Consider the following 16,338-nt stretch of genomic DNA (forward strand, 5'->3'; position numbering starts at 1 on the left):
TTAGAAGCAACAACCAGGGTGTAATGGCAGACAGCAAGAAAGGAAAATTTACTGTAAGTTATCTTTATAATAGTATGTACTCTTAAGATTGGGTAACCACTGGTATTAACATCAAAATCCTTCAGATTTTTTTTTTAACTCCATTTCTTGCACCTGTAAATGGTAGTTGTTTTTATTATTTGCAAGTACTTCTCTCATCTCATCCACTTTCACAGTTATTTCTCTTCTAGTTTCTATAGTCATTGGTTTTCTTCTCACATCTCTATTCCTTATATTCCTTATATTCCTTATATTCTCTATTTCTTATATTTCTTACTACTCATCCATTTTTTTTCAACTTGTTGTTTTTTCCTCACCAATCAATAATTACATTTCAAACCTTTCATCTACACTTCTCAATTTCTTTGTCTCCCTATCTGTTGCCTTTATAGTTTCCCATTTCACGGTATCACAGAAAATAGTCTGGAAGAAACCTTTACATCTGTTCTGTTCCTGTGCTGTTTTACTCCAGTAAGATTACTTCAATGAAAATTACCTATTGGTTAGATCCTATTACTTTTCTTTTTGAAATTCCTTGCTGCCTAATTCTAGACTTTCCTACCAAGTCAATTTCCTTTCTTATTTGTAGTGTTCTGACTCTGACTGTCTACATTTCTGCTCACATTTCAGCAGTTGTTCCTGTCTCACCTCTCTTCTTGTTTTCATTTTTCACTTTTTGGCAGCCCTACAGACAAGGTACAACTCTCATGTCTCATGACACTTCTGCATAAGGTTTCCCTGGCATGCCTTCTAGCCATGCTGCAGGGATTTAAGTCATCTAGCTGGACTGCTGGGCTCCTGGGCTCTCCACACTACTTCCTCTATCTGTCAGTAACTAGGACACCACCTGCTTTCAAATTAGCAGCCAGCTCTGTTACTTCCTCCCTCCTTCCATTGCAGCTAGTTTGCTGCAATGATTGAGGGAAAAAAAAAAAAAAAAAAAAAAAAAAAAAAAAAAAAAAAAAGAGTAAAAGACAGTGGCTATCCCCCAAGAAATGCTATCTGTAAGCAATCCTATAGGCATGCCTTATTTGCCCACTGACACACCTTCATCTCTTCATCTTCATCACCATACCTCAGTATTTATTACCAGTGCTCTTCACTTGCTCTATATGTTCTTCATACCCTATATTTCTGCTGCTATGTCACCTCACTGGTTTGTGAATGTAGCTTCATCACACTGGACTCATATCCTAAGCCTTGAAGCCCTGCTTCCAATGTGTATCATCCATGTGACTTTCCTAGGACACATTCAACCAAATTCTTTCACAAAGTTACAGTATGAAACTTCTCACACAAAAAATGAGTTACTCAGCCTAATATCCATAAAAAAAAAACTACTAAAAGATTAAATACTAGCCACATTTCCCTGAATATTTAGCATTTTTCTATTTAGATGGTAACGTCTTGTTCAAAGACATTTTTCCCTTCTGCTATGAAACTCTGCGAAGTGTTCTCCTGATATGTAACAATGATAATCCTTTTTCATGTGTACTTAGGAAAACAAATGTTGTTGTTTATTAAAATGCCTAAAGATTTTTTTAATGTTTATTTACAATATTTTTACCGTCCTTACGATTTTCATTGCATTAGATGTCTCTCAGGTTTATAGGCATCTTTATTCCCCATGGTGGTATTTCCAGTTTTTAGGCTTATTAGTATTATCCTTTTTTAACATTTTTTTTTTTTTCTGGGAGTCTAGTATGTTATTTGAAAAAAAAAAAAAAAAGTAATAAAACTTTAAAACTTTGTGATTTTTTTTTTAACAACAACAACAAGAAAAAAGGCTTTTTTGCATGTGTAGAGGAGTTATGTTAATTAAAACTTCTGATGTTTGTTTCCAATCAGGTACATCAAGGCTTAATTTTCTTTTACTCATGGGATGGGATTTTTTAATACCTGCCTCACACTTGCTACAACCAGCAGGCACTGCTTCTGTTTTCAAGCACAGTCAGAAAAACTTCACCCTAATACAATTATTGTATCTGTTAATACGCAGTATTTCCTCTATTGTTGTTACAGAAGTCTTTTATGATTTAGATCTTCTGGCAGACAGATTTATATTTTAGCTTATACTTTTTAACTAATACATATTCCATAAGTAATAATTTGTTGTTTTTTCATTGTTTGTTTGTTTGTTTGGTGGTGGTGCTTTTGTTTTGTTTTGTTGTTTTTATTTTATTTTATTTTTGTATTTCAATTTTTTTTTACATACTAAATATTAGGGATTTTTTTATATGTGTTTCCAATGTACATTTCTTCCTCTTTTGTCAAAACATAGTCATAATTCCAGACTCTGAAAAGAATGGGGTTTTCTCTTTAAAATATATTACAGAAAATAGAATAAAGCTAATTCTTACAATAATAGATCATCAATTCCTTCTTTTATATGCAGTTTCCCACTATTACAAAGACTATGGATTCTCTGGCATCCCTCCAGTTCTGTGACCCACCTCTTTTTCCAAACAACTTTTTCCCCTTCCCCCATGCCTTCAGGCTTGTTCCTCTTCATTAGCATATTCAAACTTAATCTCTTCCATCTGGCAGCCCATCATTTGGGCTGCAGTCTGAGGATCTTTTATGGACATGTGTTCTGCTGCTATCCACAGTTTGTGTTTGCCTCTAGTTGCTGTAGCTGTAGGTGACATAGAGAAAAATGCATCTGTAGCATGCAGTATGAAAGTGAAGGCTCCCATGCAACACGTGCAGGGATAGCCATGAAGCTGCAGTCACAGATGCTGGATGCCCAAAGATTTGCTGTTTGGAAAAGCTAAGATTTGTAAGTAATAGAAAAAAAAAAAAATGTCCTTCCTATACACTTCTTCAGAGCTGTGGCCGAGGGATTTAACAGAAAATCTTTGAAAAAGTTTTCTTTAACAAGTCTGAGCTACTAAGACATTGGGAAAGACAGGAAGGACTTTGCTGTGTAGGCTAGCTTGGTACTTCTTTGAATTGTGGCAGAGAGCTCCACAATTTCTAAAAAGAATACATGTTGGGCTATCGGAAATACTTTAGTCTGTCTTAATAATATTTGTCCCAAAATATATGGAAGGTGTGTGTGTTATTGTAGCAGTGTATTATACAGAATTCTGGGTGATTCTGACTTCTAGAGCAACATGCTTTTAGAAGTGCAGGTCTTTTTAACATCTTTGCTGGGGACATGGATAGTGGGATCGAGTACAACCTTAGTAAGTTTACAGGTGGCACCAAGCTGTGTGGATAGGTCAAAACACTGGAGGGAAGAGATGCCACCAAAAGGTATCTTGACAAGCTTGACAGGTAGGAATGCGCAAACCTCATGAAGTTCAACAAGGACAAGTGTAAGGTCCTGCAGTTGGGTCAAGGCAATCCCAAGCATAAATACGGGCTGAGCGATGAGTGGATTGAGAGCAGCTCTGAAGAGGACTTGGTGTTGCTTGCTGATGAGAAGCTCAACATGAGCTGACAATGTGTGCTTGCAGCCCAGAAAGCCGACTGTACCCTGGGCTGCATCAAAAGCAGCATGGACAGCAGGCTGAGGGAGGTGATTGTCCCCCTCTACTCTGCTCTTGTGAGACCCTACCTGGAGAACTGCATTCAGCTCTGGGGCCCCCAGCACAAGAAGTACATGAATGTACTAGAACAAGTCCAGAGGAGGGCCACAGAAATGATCAGAGGGCTGGGGCACCCCTCTTAGGAAGACAGGCTGAGGGAGTTGAGGTTGTTCTGTCTTGAGAAGGCTCTGGGGAGACGTTATAGCAGCCTTCTGGTAACTAAAGGCAGCCTGGGGAGGGATTCTTTATCAGGTAATGTCGTTATCGGACAAGGTGTAATAGCTTTTAAGTAAAAGAGGGTAGATTTAGGTTAGATATTTGGAAGAAATTCTTTCTTCTAAGGGTGATGAGGTACAGGAACAGGTTGCCCTGAGACGCTGTGGATGCCTCATCTCTGGAAGCATTCAAGGTCATGTTGGATGGGGCTTTGGGCAACCTGGTCTAGTGGGAGTTGTCCCTGCCTAAGGCCTATGGCAGGAGGTTGGATCTAGGTGGTCTTTAAGGTCCCTTCCAACCTAAACCATTCTATTATTCTTTGATTCTGTGAAGACTTTAAAGCTGTTTGATCCTATTTACTAAAATCCATGTTTGCTATCTGGTGTAGCAGAAGACTACTTTGCCTTTCCATCTCATGCTGACCTTTCACAAGTTCAAATGCTGTTTAAAGGAGGAGAATATATACAGTGAGCTGCTAAGCAGGCACAGATGATGATAGTGGCAGTGAAAAAGAATTTGTAATCCTTCAATAACTGTGTTAAAACAGGGTGTCGTGGTGTAACCCGGCCGGCAGCTAAACACCACGCAGCCATTCGCTCACCCTTCCCCCTCCCTCTCTGGGACGGGGGAGAGAAATGGAAAGTGAAGCCCGTGAGTTGAGATAAAGACAGTTTAATAAGACAGGAAAATAATAATAATAATAATAATAATAATAATAATAATAATAATAATAATAATAATAATACAATGATGATAATAGTACTACTAATAATAATATGTACAAACAAGTGATGCACAATGCAATTGCTCACCACCCGCTGACCGATGCCCAGCTTAACCCCGAGCAGTCCGGCCCCCTCCCTCGGCTAGCCACCCCTATATATTTTTTAGCATGACGTCAGATGGTATGGAATACCCCTTTGGCTAGTTTGGGTCACCTGTCCTGGGTCTGTCCCCTCCCAGCTCTTACTGCACCCCCAGCCTGCCTGTTGGCAGGACAGAGCAAAAGGCTGAGGTGTCCTTGGCTTGGTATAAGCACTGCTCTGCAACAATTAAAACATCGGGGTGTTATCAGCACTCTTCTCATCCTAAGCCAAAACACAGCATTCCACCAGCTACCAGGAAGAAAATTAATTCTGTTCTAACTGAAACCAGGACACAGGGTTTATTTCATTATAATGTGTATGTATTGTATAAAATACCATACATCTGAAATTTTGGATTAAGTTTTCACTGTGCACTCCACTTCATTATTAGTAACATTGTAATATCAGTAGGTTCATACCAGTTCTTGTGATGAAAGTGATGATAAGGATGATAAAGGTTTATATTAGGTTATACTATAGTTTGTAAGGAAAGTATCTTTACAGTTAAGCTCATGAAATAGACCTCTTTGGGTCATGTGTTTTAGAGTACATTTTAAGCAATTTCAGTTAAAGGAACACAGGTATACTTGTTGTTGGAAGTATTTAGAAGTAGCTCACAAATAACGCTATGAACCTCAGGTTAAAAATAATAATAAAATAAAATAAAATAAAATAAAATAAATAAAATAAAATAAAATAAAATAAAATAAAATAAAATAAAATAAAATAAAATAAAATAAAATAAAATAAAAATAATTTAAAAATCATTATGATATGCCTAATACACACTTTTTCATTAAAACAAGCCTGACTCAAAATGTCACTTCAATGCTGTAAAATACAAGCAAACGAGAAACTGAACGTAATCTGATTGGCTATGGAAATAGTGTTTGCTACACATCATTAAGAAAATAAAAGCTTCTTCAAGTATTGTACTTGTTGCAGAAATAAATTACTAAACTAACTTGATGTAATAACAGCAATTCTAGGAAAAATAGGTTGTAGCATGGGGGACAATTTGCAGACATGCCCTTTTCTGATTGACTTGTATCTAGTACCTAGAAAGTGTATTTCACCTTGATTTTCAGACAGGACTTAAAACTGCCTAGCATTTATCTAGATTCCTGAAATTAATTAATTAAGTAAGTAAGTAAGTAAAGCCTGAATAATATACACAGGATTAGAATATAAGTATTTGTAAAGTACTGTCATTAAGGAGTTAGACAACTTGATTGAGTCTGAATTGAGGACTGAATTGATTCAGTCCTTATCTCCGGGCTTTTAAAGCAGGCAGCTTTCTTAGCTTTAGGCTAAAATTTGTGCCACAGTCTTCTCCTTCATAGTATATTTAATCTAATCCAAGGAAAGATGTAACAATATATTTTTAAGAAAATCCCAACGTAAGTCTTTCTATAATATAAGTGATGAAAATCAAACATTCAAAGTTTTCAAGCCTCTGATTTCTTGCAAGCAATAGCAATAGCATAAGGAGAAAATTTAATCACTTTATTAAATATGCTGCTCAATAAATAAGTCAATAGTAAATCTGAAAGTAACTGGTTAAGATCCAGAAACCTTTTGTTTAGGGTCCAGGTATAGTCTTCAACACAGTTTATACTGCAATACTATAATTCAGTCCAGTGCTTTATTCCATGAGCCCAAGACATCTCTGCCTTAATGGCAGTACTTGGCAGCCTGATAACTTTGTAGTGTTTAATTCCAAGCTGTATATATGAGTTACTCAGAATCTGCTGTTGTTCCAGGATTTATCCAGTCTTTTTTGCTGTTGTTTTGTTGTTGTTGTTTTTCTCAAAGAAGTTGAAAAACAACCAACCAACCAAACAACAACAAAAAAAAACCACTATTTTGCTGCTTTTAGTAGTCCCCTAAGATACTATATGTGCCTTCATCACTGCTTACCTAACTCTGTTGAGCAGACCTTTGTTGGCTTGCATTATATTGTTCAGAAAGATTATTGCAGCAAAACATCTGGTGGCAAATCCTGTGTCTACCCTAGACAATTTCAACAGTTCTGCCACTCCCTGTGGGTGTTTTCTCTGAGAAAGGAAAAGTCTTTAGAAGGATTCAGATTAAAGTATCTCAGGTTCTGTTATTACTGATTAGAGCTGGTTCATATATGCAGCAGCTATGTTCATTGACTTCGTGCCATTCATATAACTTCTCTTTCCTAGATGTTCTGTGTACTCAAGCGTCACTCTTAAGCTTTTATATTTGAAAACTGATTTCGAACTTGATTAAATCAGTAAATCCTACAAACTCCAAAATGCATGGACTTTGAACTAGAGAGAACAAAAGGCATCGTTTCCCTGAAAGAAGACAACCAAGTAGGGAGATGGAAGCTTGTCAAAACCTCTGCCTCTTAATAAATAACAAAACTGTGACAACTTTCTCATCTTGTTACTCTTCTCATGCATCATCTTCATACAGTCTTCCCCATGCAGAAGCTTTCCATTTTTTCATTTGTAGAATGAAATACTCTTAGAAGAAATTATGTCAGAATCTTGGTTCGATTATACATAATTTTGCATAAAGGTCTGACACTATGCCTACTAACAAAAATGTGCTTCTGGCCTGCTACTACCTGATGCCCTGAGGTGCTGCTCTGTATATTTATCTCCCACTGCATCTGGCTGCAAGCTGGCAGAGACTGCAAGCTGCAGTTTTAGGTTAATAACATTGTGGGGTATGTTTGGGTAGAACAGTCTAGGAAGAAACTTCAGCTGTGTTTTAAACAGCCATGTCATTTGTGATTAGGAATACGTTATGTGTACTATTATCTCCGAATTTTTATTTTGCACCATTATTTCAGATTAGTTCAGTATTTCAGATGTCAAGCCCTGGTTAAGTTATAACCTTTTGGGATCCCCAAAATAGACTTTCTCCTCTGACAATTTTTTCATTTATTTACTTATGACTTCATTGAAGTAGTGACTTTAAAATCTGTTTTAGAGTCACAGAATCAGGTTGGAAAAGACATCCAAGATCATCTAATCCAATCTTTAAATCATCTACTCCAACCTTTTACTTGCAGCTGAGAATATACAGTATCCTTCAGGCTGATTAATGAAATAAATGTATTACCAGATTAAACACAGAACAAATTAAAAAATTAATATTCTTAGTCTTTGAATATTTTTAATTTAATAAAAGGTTTTTAACTCTTACATAATTGTGTCATTTTATCAACTTAATTTTAGTGATGAAAAATACAGATTCACAGAACTCTTGCTTTTTTAAAATAACTTTCATTAATGTCTTTACTCCTGTTTCATTATTGATTACTCTTAGATGGATGTAAAAAGGGAAAGTTCTCACCTTTTAAAAACAATGACTATGATAAAAAGCCTTTATTTTTATCTTTCATATCATGAGTTTAAAACAGAGTCTTGAACTCTACCAGGAGATTTTAAACTCTGTCTTTAAGCCATGGGTCAGCTGTCTGCACATTTTTGCATTTATAACACATAGTGATCAAGTGTACTTAGCAGTCATAATAAAATTATTCAGTACTCAGTGTAGGAGGGTAAATGATGGACTGATACTTCAGGCTAACAAGACATCTGTGAGCAAAAACTGTATCAGTACAAAAAAAAAAAAAAAAAAAAAAAAAAAAAAAAAAAACGTAGTCTATTACTTAGCAAGAAAAATGTGGTACTCAGGATAGCGAGGTATTTATGTCTCATCGCATGCAAGCCAGGCCATTAATATTGCACCATCCCACTGTGGGAGCTGAGTCACTACTGCCTCACCTTTATGCAAGATAGTCTGAATTGCTCTCAATGAGTAAGCAGCTCCTGTTGAACTTCTGAAGATGCCTTCTCAGTGACTGTAGCTACATAAAATAATGCCTGATCCTCAAAGCAACATCAAGAGTAGGACCTTCAAGCAGACACGAGAAGCATATAGTGAAACTGTTGTTCAGAGTACAAAAAATACATTGAGTAAAAATAATAAACTAAAAATGTGTGCTACTTCTGAAAATGTGACTAGGAGGTATTCTGCTACATCCATGCCCCTTGTTCTGTGTCCTTCAGAACTGCATACTTATAATGTTGACATGGGAGATGTTTGTGTTGATAATGTCAAGAAGTTTTCTGATACGGAGTTGGTCATTTCTGTAGAAGTGAAGTTAAATACCAGATGATTACATATATATGTTTTGAGTTGAACATAGATTAACATCGGTTTATATCATTCTACAGTGCTTTAATATTGCTTTTGAATGTAAAAAAGCAATGTAATGCAAAGATGGTCATGGTTGTTAATGACTTGTATTAGCTGGAAGCTATAAAATCATCCTAGTACTCTGTTAGTGCTGGAGTAATAATTTACCAAGACAATTACCACATGGTGGATTTTTTTTGCTGCTCTAATTCAGTGTTATTAATAATGAATAAAATTGCAATTTTCTCAGGTTGCTAGGGGCAGTAGGGAATTATTTCAATGAATATTTCAGCACATTAGTTTAATCATAGTTCCACAAAATTCAAGTGGGCAATATTTTATACTTCTAAGTTCAGTCTGCTAAGGGACCATAGTCATTAAATTGCAAACTATTTGCACTGAGGTCCATTCTATGATTTACAAGCCTTGTTAAAAACACTGTAAAAGAAAGCAAGCTGTGCCATTAATACTTGTAATTTGATGCTGCATTTGTTAATGGGCTCAGTGTGATTAATGTTTTTAGCAGCAGGCAGAACATTTTGAGACAGGCAGTGCTGAGGTTTATAATGTATAAATGCATGTAAAGAAATGTTAGAATATTGGAAGTTTTAGTAATATGTGTTTTTACAAGATTGTATTCCAGAAATAGAAAAGCAGTAGTGAAATTATAGTATAATGTATGTAAATACAGTTCAGGCTGTGGTAGGTGCTGATGTGTGTGTTCTTTATTTCATAGCCAACTGCATGACTTCTGGCGTTTGGATTACTGGGAAGACGATTTGCGCCGGCGGAGGCGATTTGTTCGCAATGCTTTTGGGTCTACTCATTCTGATGCTCTTCTGAAAGCTGCAGTGGAATATGGTCAGTACAAACTCCTACTTAAAAAAAATGTTATGAATTTTTCTTCATGTCCATGAATCCCTGAGAATAGCATCCCTCCTTTTTTTAAGGATAGTGCTGAGAATTCCTAGAACATTTTCTTAGAAAATGAATTCTTTCAGTTCTTATACTTTAATGAACCAACAGTTGTGAGCTTGGGGGCTGTTATGTTTTCTAATCACCAGGGGATTTACATCTCTGGCATTCCCAGATGTTAATTTTGAGACACTGGTAAAAGTAACCAAACTTGTCTCTCCCAAGTGACAGAACAAAACTGTTAAGCCACCAAACTAATGTGTTATAATAGTTCCATTGGAGAGCTCTAATGAATAAAATATTAACTGTTTTAAAAAAACATATCAGATGTTTTTATCTTAGCATATTCTTAGCCAAAATTTTTGTTTTGTTTTGTTTTCTGCAAACCATGAAACACCTAACAACTTGCTTAAAGAATGCATTTTGAGGATGCTTAGGATTGAATAGACCACACAGGAGATTCAGTCTTTGAATTTAAGGATTAGATGATGATTGATTTTCATGGAGAGGTAGCTGAGGTATAAAAGAGGAGGGAGGAACATGCTTGTAAATTCCCTTATATCATCTGAAAATTTCATGTGTTTAGTGACTTCTGTACAGCAGACTGAACCTGAGTACTCCAAATGTCTAAAGCAAATTTACTTCTCACATTTAAACTGGTGTAGCTCTCTAGCATATCAAAGATGGAGATTTGTAAAGAATTTGTAAAGAATCTCCAGAATATTTTTTCTTTCCTTTTTTTTTTTTTGTTTGTTTTTTAAATCTGCAGTACTGGAAAAAAAAAATATCCTGGGATTCTGTAGCATTTATCAATGAAATTTTGCATCACTTATTAAAAACTGAGGAAATGGAAGTAGTTTGTCCAATGCATGTTAAACGTTTCAGTTGATTGTAGCCCTTGTAGTCAAGGGCTAATGTTGCCAGGAGTTCTGAATGTGACAGATATAAAGGTAGCTCTGCGTAACCTATGTATTTCACCAGCTTTGCTGGTTGTTGAAGCAAATAGCTGGGATTCAAACAAGGTTAGACATATAAATGAGTGTCTGCATATCTGATTATACTAGGTAGTGTAATTTAATACTTATTTAAATGCAAAGGCTATCATGTGCAGAACTTCAGGTCATTAACTGTTCACCAGTTGGGTTAAGACGTCACTCCAGTAGTATATATTTGACAGAGGGTTATTTCAACCACAGTATTCCAAAACATCAAAACGGAGATCTTATCAGAGGCAGATGCAGAATTGTGCTAATTGCTATGTTGCCTTTGTAAGAAAACTATTTCCTTTGAAATATATTTCCTTTGTAAGAAAAATAATCATTAAGACTGAGGGCTTTCTGCTTTATTTAGGCATAAAAACTTTTAAAATATTTACTTTTAAAATTGATTAATAATCTTAATTTTAGATATTAAACTAGCATTAAAACAAGAAGAAATCTGATTTATAAACTAGAATGAAGTTTTAAGCTTTGATACTATCCAGCTTTCCGTTTATTTTGATGTCCTTGTTTCTTGCATTTTATAGTACGAATGTTTTATCTTTGGGATAAGATTGAGCTCAGAAGATGGTGGAAGTATGTTTTTTTGTTTTGTTTTGCTTTATAAGAACTATAATACAAGTTGAACTTAAATGGTTTTATTTTAGAATGTTGCAAAGATTACCTCTTAGTGTAGTTTTTATGGTCTGGTATATCAGTGGAGGTGACAGCTGCCTGGTAGCAGAGCTAGCCTGCAAGATAAAGCTACAACCAAAAGAAATAGAAAAGCTGAAGTAGTAAGAGTTTCATACTGTGTTGTTTCTATATAGTTTCATAGTACTCACCTGTTAGTGTATTCAACATACGGGAAAATTAACTCTCAAGTATTTTTAGAGGTGGTATGCATCCTGGTTACATAAAAAAAAAAAAAAAAAAAAAAAAAAAAAAAAAAAAAGAGAGAGAGAGAAAAAAAAAGTTGTCCTGTTTGCAGAATTAAATAATTCTGAATATAACTTTTTCATGTATTTACTAAAATTAATGTATGGAATTTTTAAGCAGCATGCATTAATGTTATAGTTCATGGATTCTAGCTACATGTACTTACTTTTCAGAGGCTAAGCCTTTGGATTTTAACATTGAAACTTTTAGCTGACCTTTCTCTGTAAGAAAACATCCTTAACACTGATGTTATTTTTATGCCTCTTGGTGTTACTAATGAGTTGAATAATTTATGAGGTTGTCATGTGAAAAGGATTTGGTGCAGTTTGATGTACCTTTAGCCTCTGGTGTTGGAATGTGATTAAGAAAGAGCTGGAGGCAGATTTTTTTTTTTATTATTTTTTTTCCATAGGGCTTAACTTTCATTGTATTTTTTTATTAGCTTTGTTTTGTTAATTTTGTTTGGAACACTTTGATAGTAAAATGCTCCTAGCTTCCAACACTAAGCATGATATCATAGTACAGAAAGAATTTAAAACAATTTAAAAATATATTTGTGCTTAGTTTTCCAGTAACACATTTTTTCTTGACCTCAGATACTTTGTGAGAAATAAAAAAGCTATTAATCAAAGCAAAATTTGTTGGGCTTTTGTTATATTAATATAAATTTTTCATCTTGACTGATACCTCTAGCACAAGAAATTGTATACTGAGCATCAGTAAAATAGTGGAAATATAAATATTTGTTATCTATGTTGACTGTCAGTTATCATTTAGGATTTTGTGCATAAATACTGCAGTGGAGGAATGTTTAGTCAAAGCCTAAGTCAGCAAGCTCCTCTGTATCTACGATCAAAGGCATCAGCTTAAATAGGTCTGATCAGGCATTGCAGAGGAGGGCAGGCAGTTTCAGATGAGCAAAAATCACCAAGCAAAAATGACAAAATTAATCAGTCTTTTATTTGGCAGTAAATAATAAGATGTGCTGAGGATTGCAGATGAGAGAATTTCCAGATTCCTTGGAGATGTGCCTGCTTAACACCTGATTTATCTAAGCTTGCACAGCCATCAAGATGACCTTGATAAATAAAAAAAGTGCTCTACAGCTACTCTAGTACTAAATCAGAGATGATGTTGGATGTCTGGATACTGTAATTATGTAATACTTGCAGTCATCAAGGAATGGAAAATTCTTGGAAATGAAAACTATGTCTGTGATCTATATGTTTGTTTTAGAAAAAAAAATTACAACAGATGTTAATATAACATAAAGAAATAAAAACAAATGCCTTGAAGGGCTAAAAAAATAAAGTGTTAATTTTGTCTGATAAGGGCCATCTTAATATAGGAAGCATTAGCTGTTATCTGCTATATGTAAGTAGTATTCTCTCAAAAATTCTGCTACAAGACAAATGGGTAAAACTTTTTAACTACAGGCTGTTACTCAGCCATTGTATGCATGCTCAGATGTCTGTTTTTGATAAAATACAAATATGCATGTATGTGTGTATGTATAGATATATACGTGTGTTCAAAGTATATGGCAAGTAAAAAGATTTCAAAATTGAAAAATTATAACATATTCCTATAGCTATACACTTAGTTGTCCTTTGAGACTGTCAGAACAGAGTCATAGCAGCATTTACAGGAGATGAAGTGGAAAATTTTTCCCTTTGGATTACTCTCTTCCATTTCTAGCTATTTGACATTAACACTGGGTTTTACATCCATTTCATATCTGTATGTAAAATTCAAGCCTAATTATTTCAGAATTTTATCTGCTGTACCCTTTTGTTTTAGTTAAATTTTTACTTCAATAGATCCATGGATTCATTTTTCCCCTTTTGTGAAGCTAATGGGATCCTATTTACTAAGTATTAAGGTGAAAGGCATAAACTGGGATTTTGAACTACTGAAAAGTTTATGTAGAGTTTTAATTTTATTGACATTTCAATGGATTTAGAACAGTTCTTATTTTAAGTTTAGATGGAGCTTCAATGTGGTTGATTAAACTGTAGATTAAAAAGAGGGGAGGAACAAAAGAATGTGCAAGACATTTTAGACTCTATTCTCTTCCCCAAATTTTGCTACCTATAAATGCAGAAAATATACAACCATGACCCAATTCACAGTGATTCTGCACATGTGGTGAAAGAACTGTCTCTTCTAGTTAATCACCTTAACAGTTTACAGTCATTGGAGATTAGTATAGACGAGACACTACTGTACCACCCTGTACAGTGAAACAGAATACTACTCCACAGAGGTCAACTTAGCAAAATAGTGAATTTATTAAGCTTTGGTCCTTCAGCACTTAAAGATAGTGTTCCACAAACCATTTGCATGTAGACGTGATCCAAGAAAAGCCACATTTTCTAGTCTGCAGTGGAGGTAATGGACTTGAATAGCTCAGTGGTTATGTTCTAAACATTTGTATGTAAGCTGGTCAAGTATTTCTAATGTCTTTGCTCAACAATATTTGGCCTGTTAATCTGATTATCATGACAAATCCTGAATGCTTAGAATGCAAAACAAACAAACAAACAAACAACTAAACACCTTTGTAATCTAATGTGTAATTCATTCAGGTTTTAAAACAAAGTTACAGATCTGTCTTATAAGTGCAATATGGCAATTGCATTTGAACTTGCATATTTTAAGTTTCTCATGCTTTTTTATATATATGGACATCTAATTAAAAACCTTCTTTTAAGAGCAGTTTTAACTGAAGTAGACTATATCTGACTCCTGGGAGTTGTCTTCACTGCTGTAAGTTTCAGCAAATATTGTATATGCTTATCATTAGAAATAGGATTTGATTATATAAACTGAGTTAGAGAGCATCAATTTCTGAAGTCTGAAATGTTCAAATCTGAAATTTACTTTCATAAAATAACCTGGAGTTTGATAGACTTTCAAAGAACTGTAGGCAGGATTCCATCAGGCTGCTGAAGGACTTACATACATAGAATGTTTAGCTTCAAGCAAGTGCAACCTTAAAAGGTGTGTGGATTCCCTACTATGAAACTGAGTCTGAAATCCGTGTAAACCCGTGCTCAAACCAGGGTCTGTCTTCAGAACAGGGATTTTGGCTGTCTCACATTGGGCCCTATATCAGTATTAAATTTGTGAGGATCTTCAGTATTAAAGAAAAATGTACCAAGCTGAACTTCCAAGGACTGTAACTCCAAAGTGACCTCTCAATGCTGAAAAGTCCAGAGCAGCTCCTCCTGTCCATCAGAACTGCTGAGCTCATCATTTCTGCAGTTAGTGTTAGAACAAGATAGAGGGAAGACATTCCAGAGAAACTGGTAAGAAGTTGGTTTCATTTAGCATGCACCAGATATTGTTCCAGAAAGCTGTTAGTGTTTTATAAACAAACTTATCATGACATTTGATAAGGGATAAGACATTTTAAGAAATAAAAATGTCCTATGAACTGTGTGTGCTCAATTTCTTCATCTCTGTTCAGAAGCTTTGCTATGAAATCAAATGCTTAATTCTAGGAAGTCTGAATGCCCACTTGAAGACTAGTTTTTCTTTCTGGGACTTCTTAATTAAAACTCCACCACATTTTTCAATAAGTTCAAGAGTGCCAGTCAAAGTTGCAGAGTATATATATATATCTAAGAGTATTTACTTTTTCTCAACTTCACAAGGCCCTCTAACTTTATTACCTTTGACCCATCTCTGGTCTGTATTTATTCAAAATACCATATCTACCATAGTTCCAGAACAGTCCTTAGGGTCTGTCTCAGAAATGCAGATTTCAGTCCTATTTTAAAGAGAGCAGGATTTTTCCAACAACTAATGCAAAACTGGAAGCAATTTGAAGATAGCTGATACAGAATCATCACCTACCAGAATTTTGCTAGCAGGACCACTAGATGCATAAAAAATGTTATCTAGGCATATCTAGTGAAAGCATTCTACGTGTACTATGTAAGATATGAAACACCAAAATATGCTTTCAGTTTTGTCTATTAATATTGTTTTCCATAATATGTCTATATGAACAACTTTACTGTAAGGGCCATAGTTGAAATTGAAGATCTTTTTGTAGTTTTTGTTTGTTTGTTTTTTACATTTACATTGATTCCTAATCTGATTCAGATATTCTTTAAATATTCTTTGCTTCATCTGGAAGAGACAAGGCTCAGGATGGGGGAAGTCTTGTAGTTGTGTATAACCTGTTGGGAGAGAGTAAAGAAGATTCTTCTTAGTGATACTCAGTAAAAACATTTTATTTATCCTCATGGTAGTAAAACAATGGAACAGGTTGTCTAGAGAAGCTGTGGAATCTCCATTGTTGGAAAAACTGAAAACCCAACTGACAATGGTCCTGGGCAGCCTTCTGTGGCTGACCCTGATTCAGAAAGGGAGTTGGACTAGACAGTCTTCAGAGAAGCCTTCCAGCCTCAAGAGCTTATATCTCAATGTTCAGGACTAATCTCATGCAACTTCTCATAGACTCAAAAAAAAAAAAAAAAAGCAGAAACATTTCATCAAAAATAGGTAATTCTCAATATCAAGTTACTTTCACCTGTTCACCAGGACTCTCGGGTCCTTTTCTGCAAAACTGCCTTCCAGCCGGGTGCCATCCAGCAGTACTGGTGAATGGAGGTGTTCCTTCTCAGATGCAGGACTCTGCACTTATCCTTGCTCAGC

General features: G+C 35.2%; 1 protein-coding gene across 10 annotated transcripts in view; it reads left to right on the forward strand.

The window, feature by feature from the left end:
• NBEA (neurobeachin) overlaps positions 1 to 16,338 on the forward strand; it is a 522,340-nt gene that overhangs the window by 324,290 nt on the left and 181,712 nt on the right. For all 10 annotated transcript variants that reach the window (XM_084537470.1, XM_084537471.1, XM_084537462.1 and 7 more), the window contains one exon: positions 9,576 to 9,700. In XM_084537470.1, coding sequence (XP_084393596.1) covers positions 9,576 to 9,700 — 125 coding nt within the window. The remainder of the gene's footprint in view (positions 1 to 9,575; positions 9,701 to 16,338) is intronic.

The sequence above is a fragment of the Aythya ferina genome, assembly GCF_964211825.1.
Source record: "Aythya ferina genome assembly, chromosome: 1".
Taxonomy (NCBI): domain Eukaryota; kingdom Metazoa; phylum Chordata; class Aves; order Anseriformes; family Anatidae; genus Aythya; species Aythya ferina.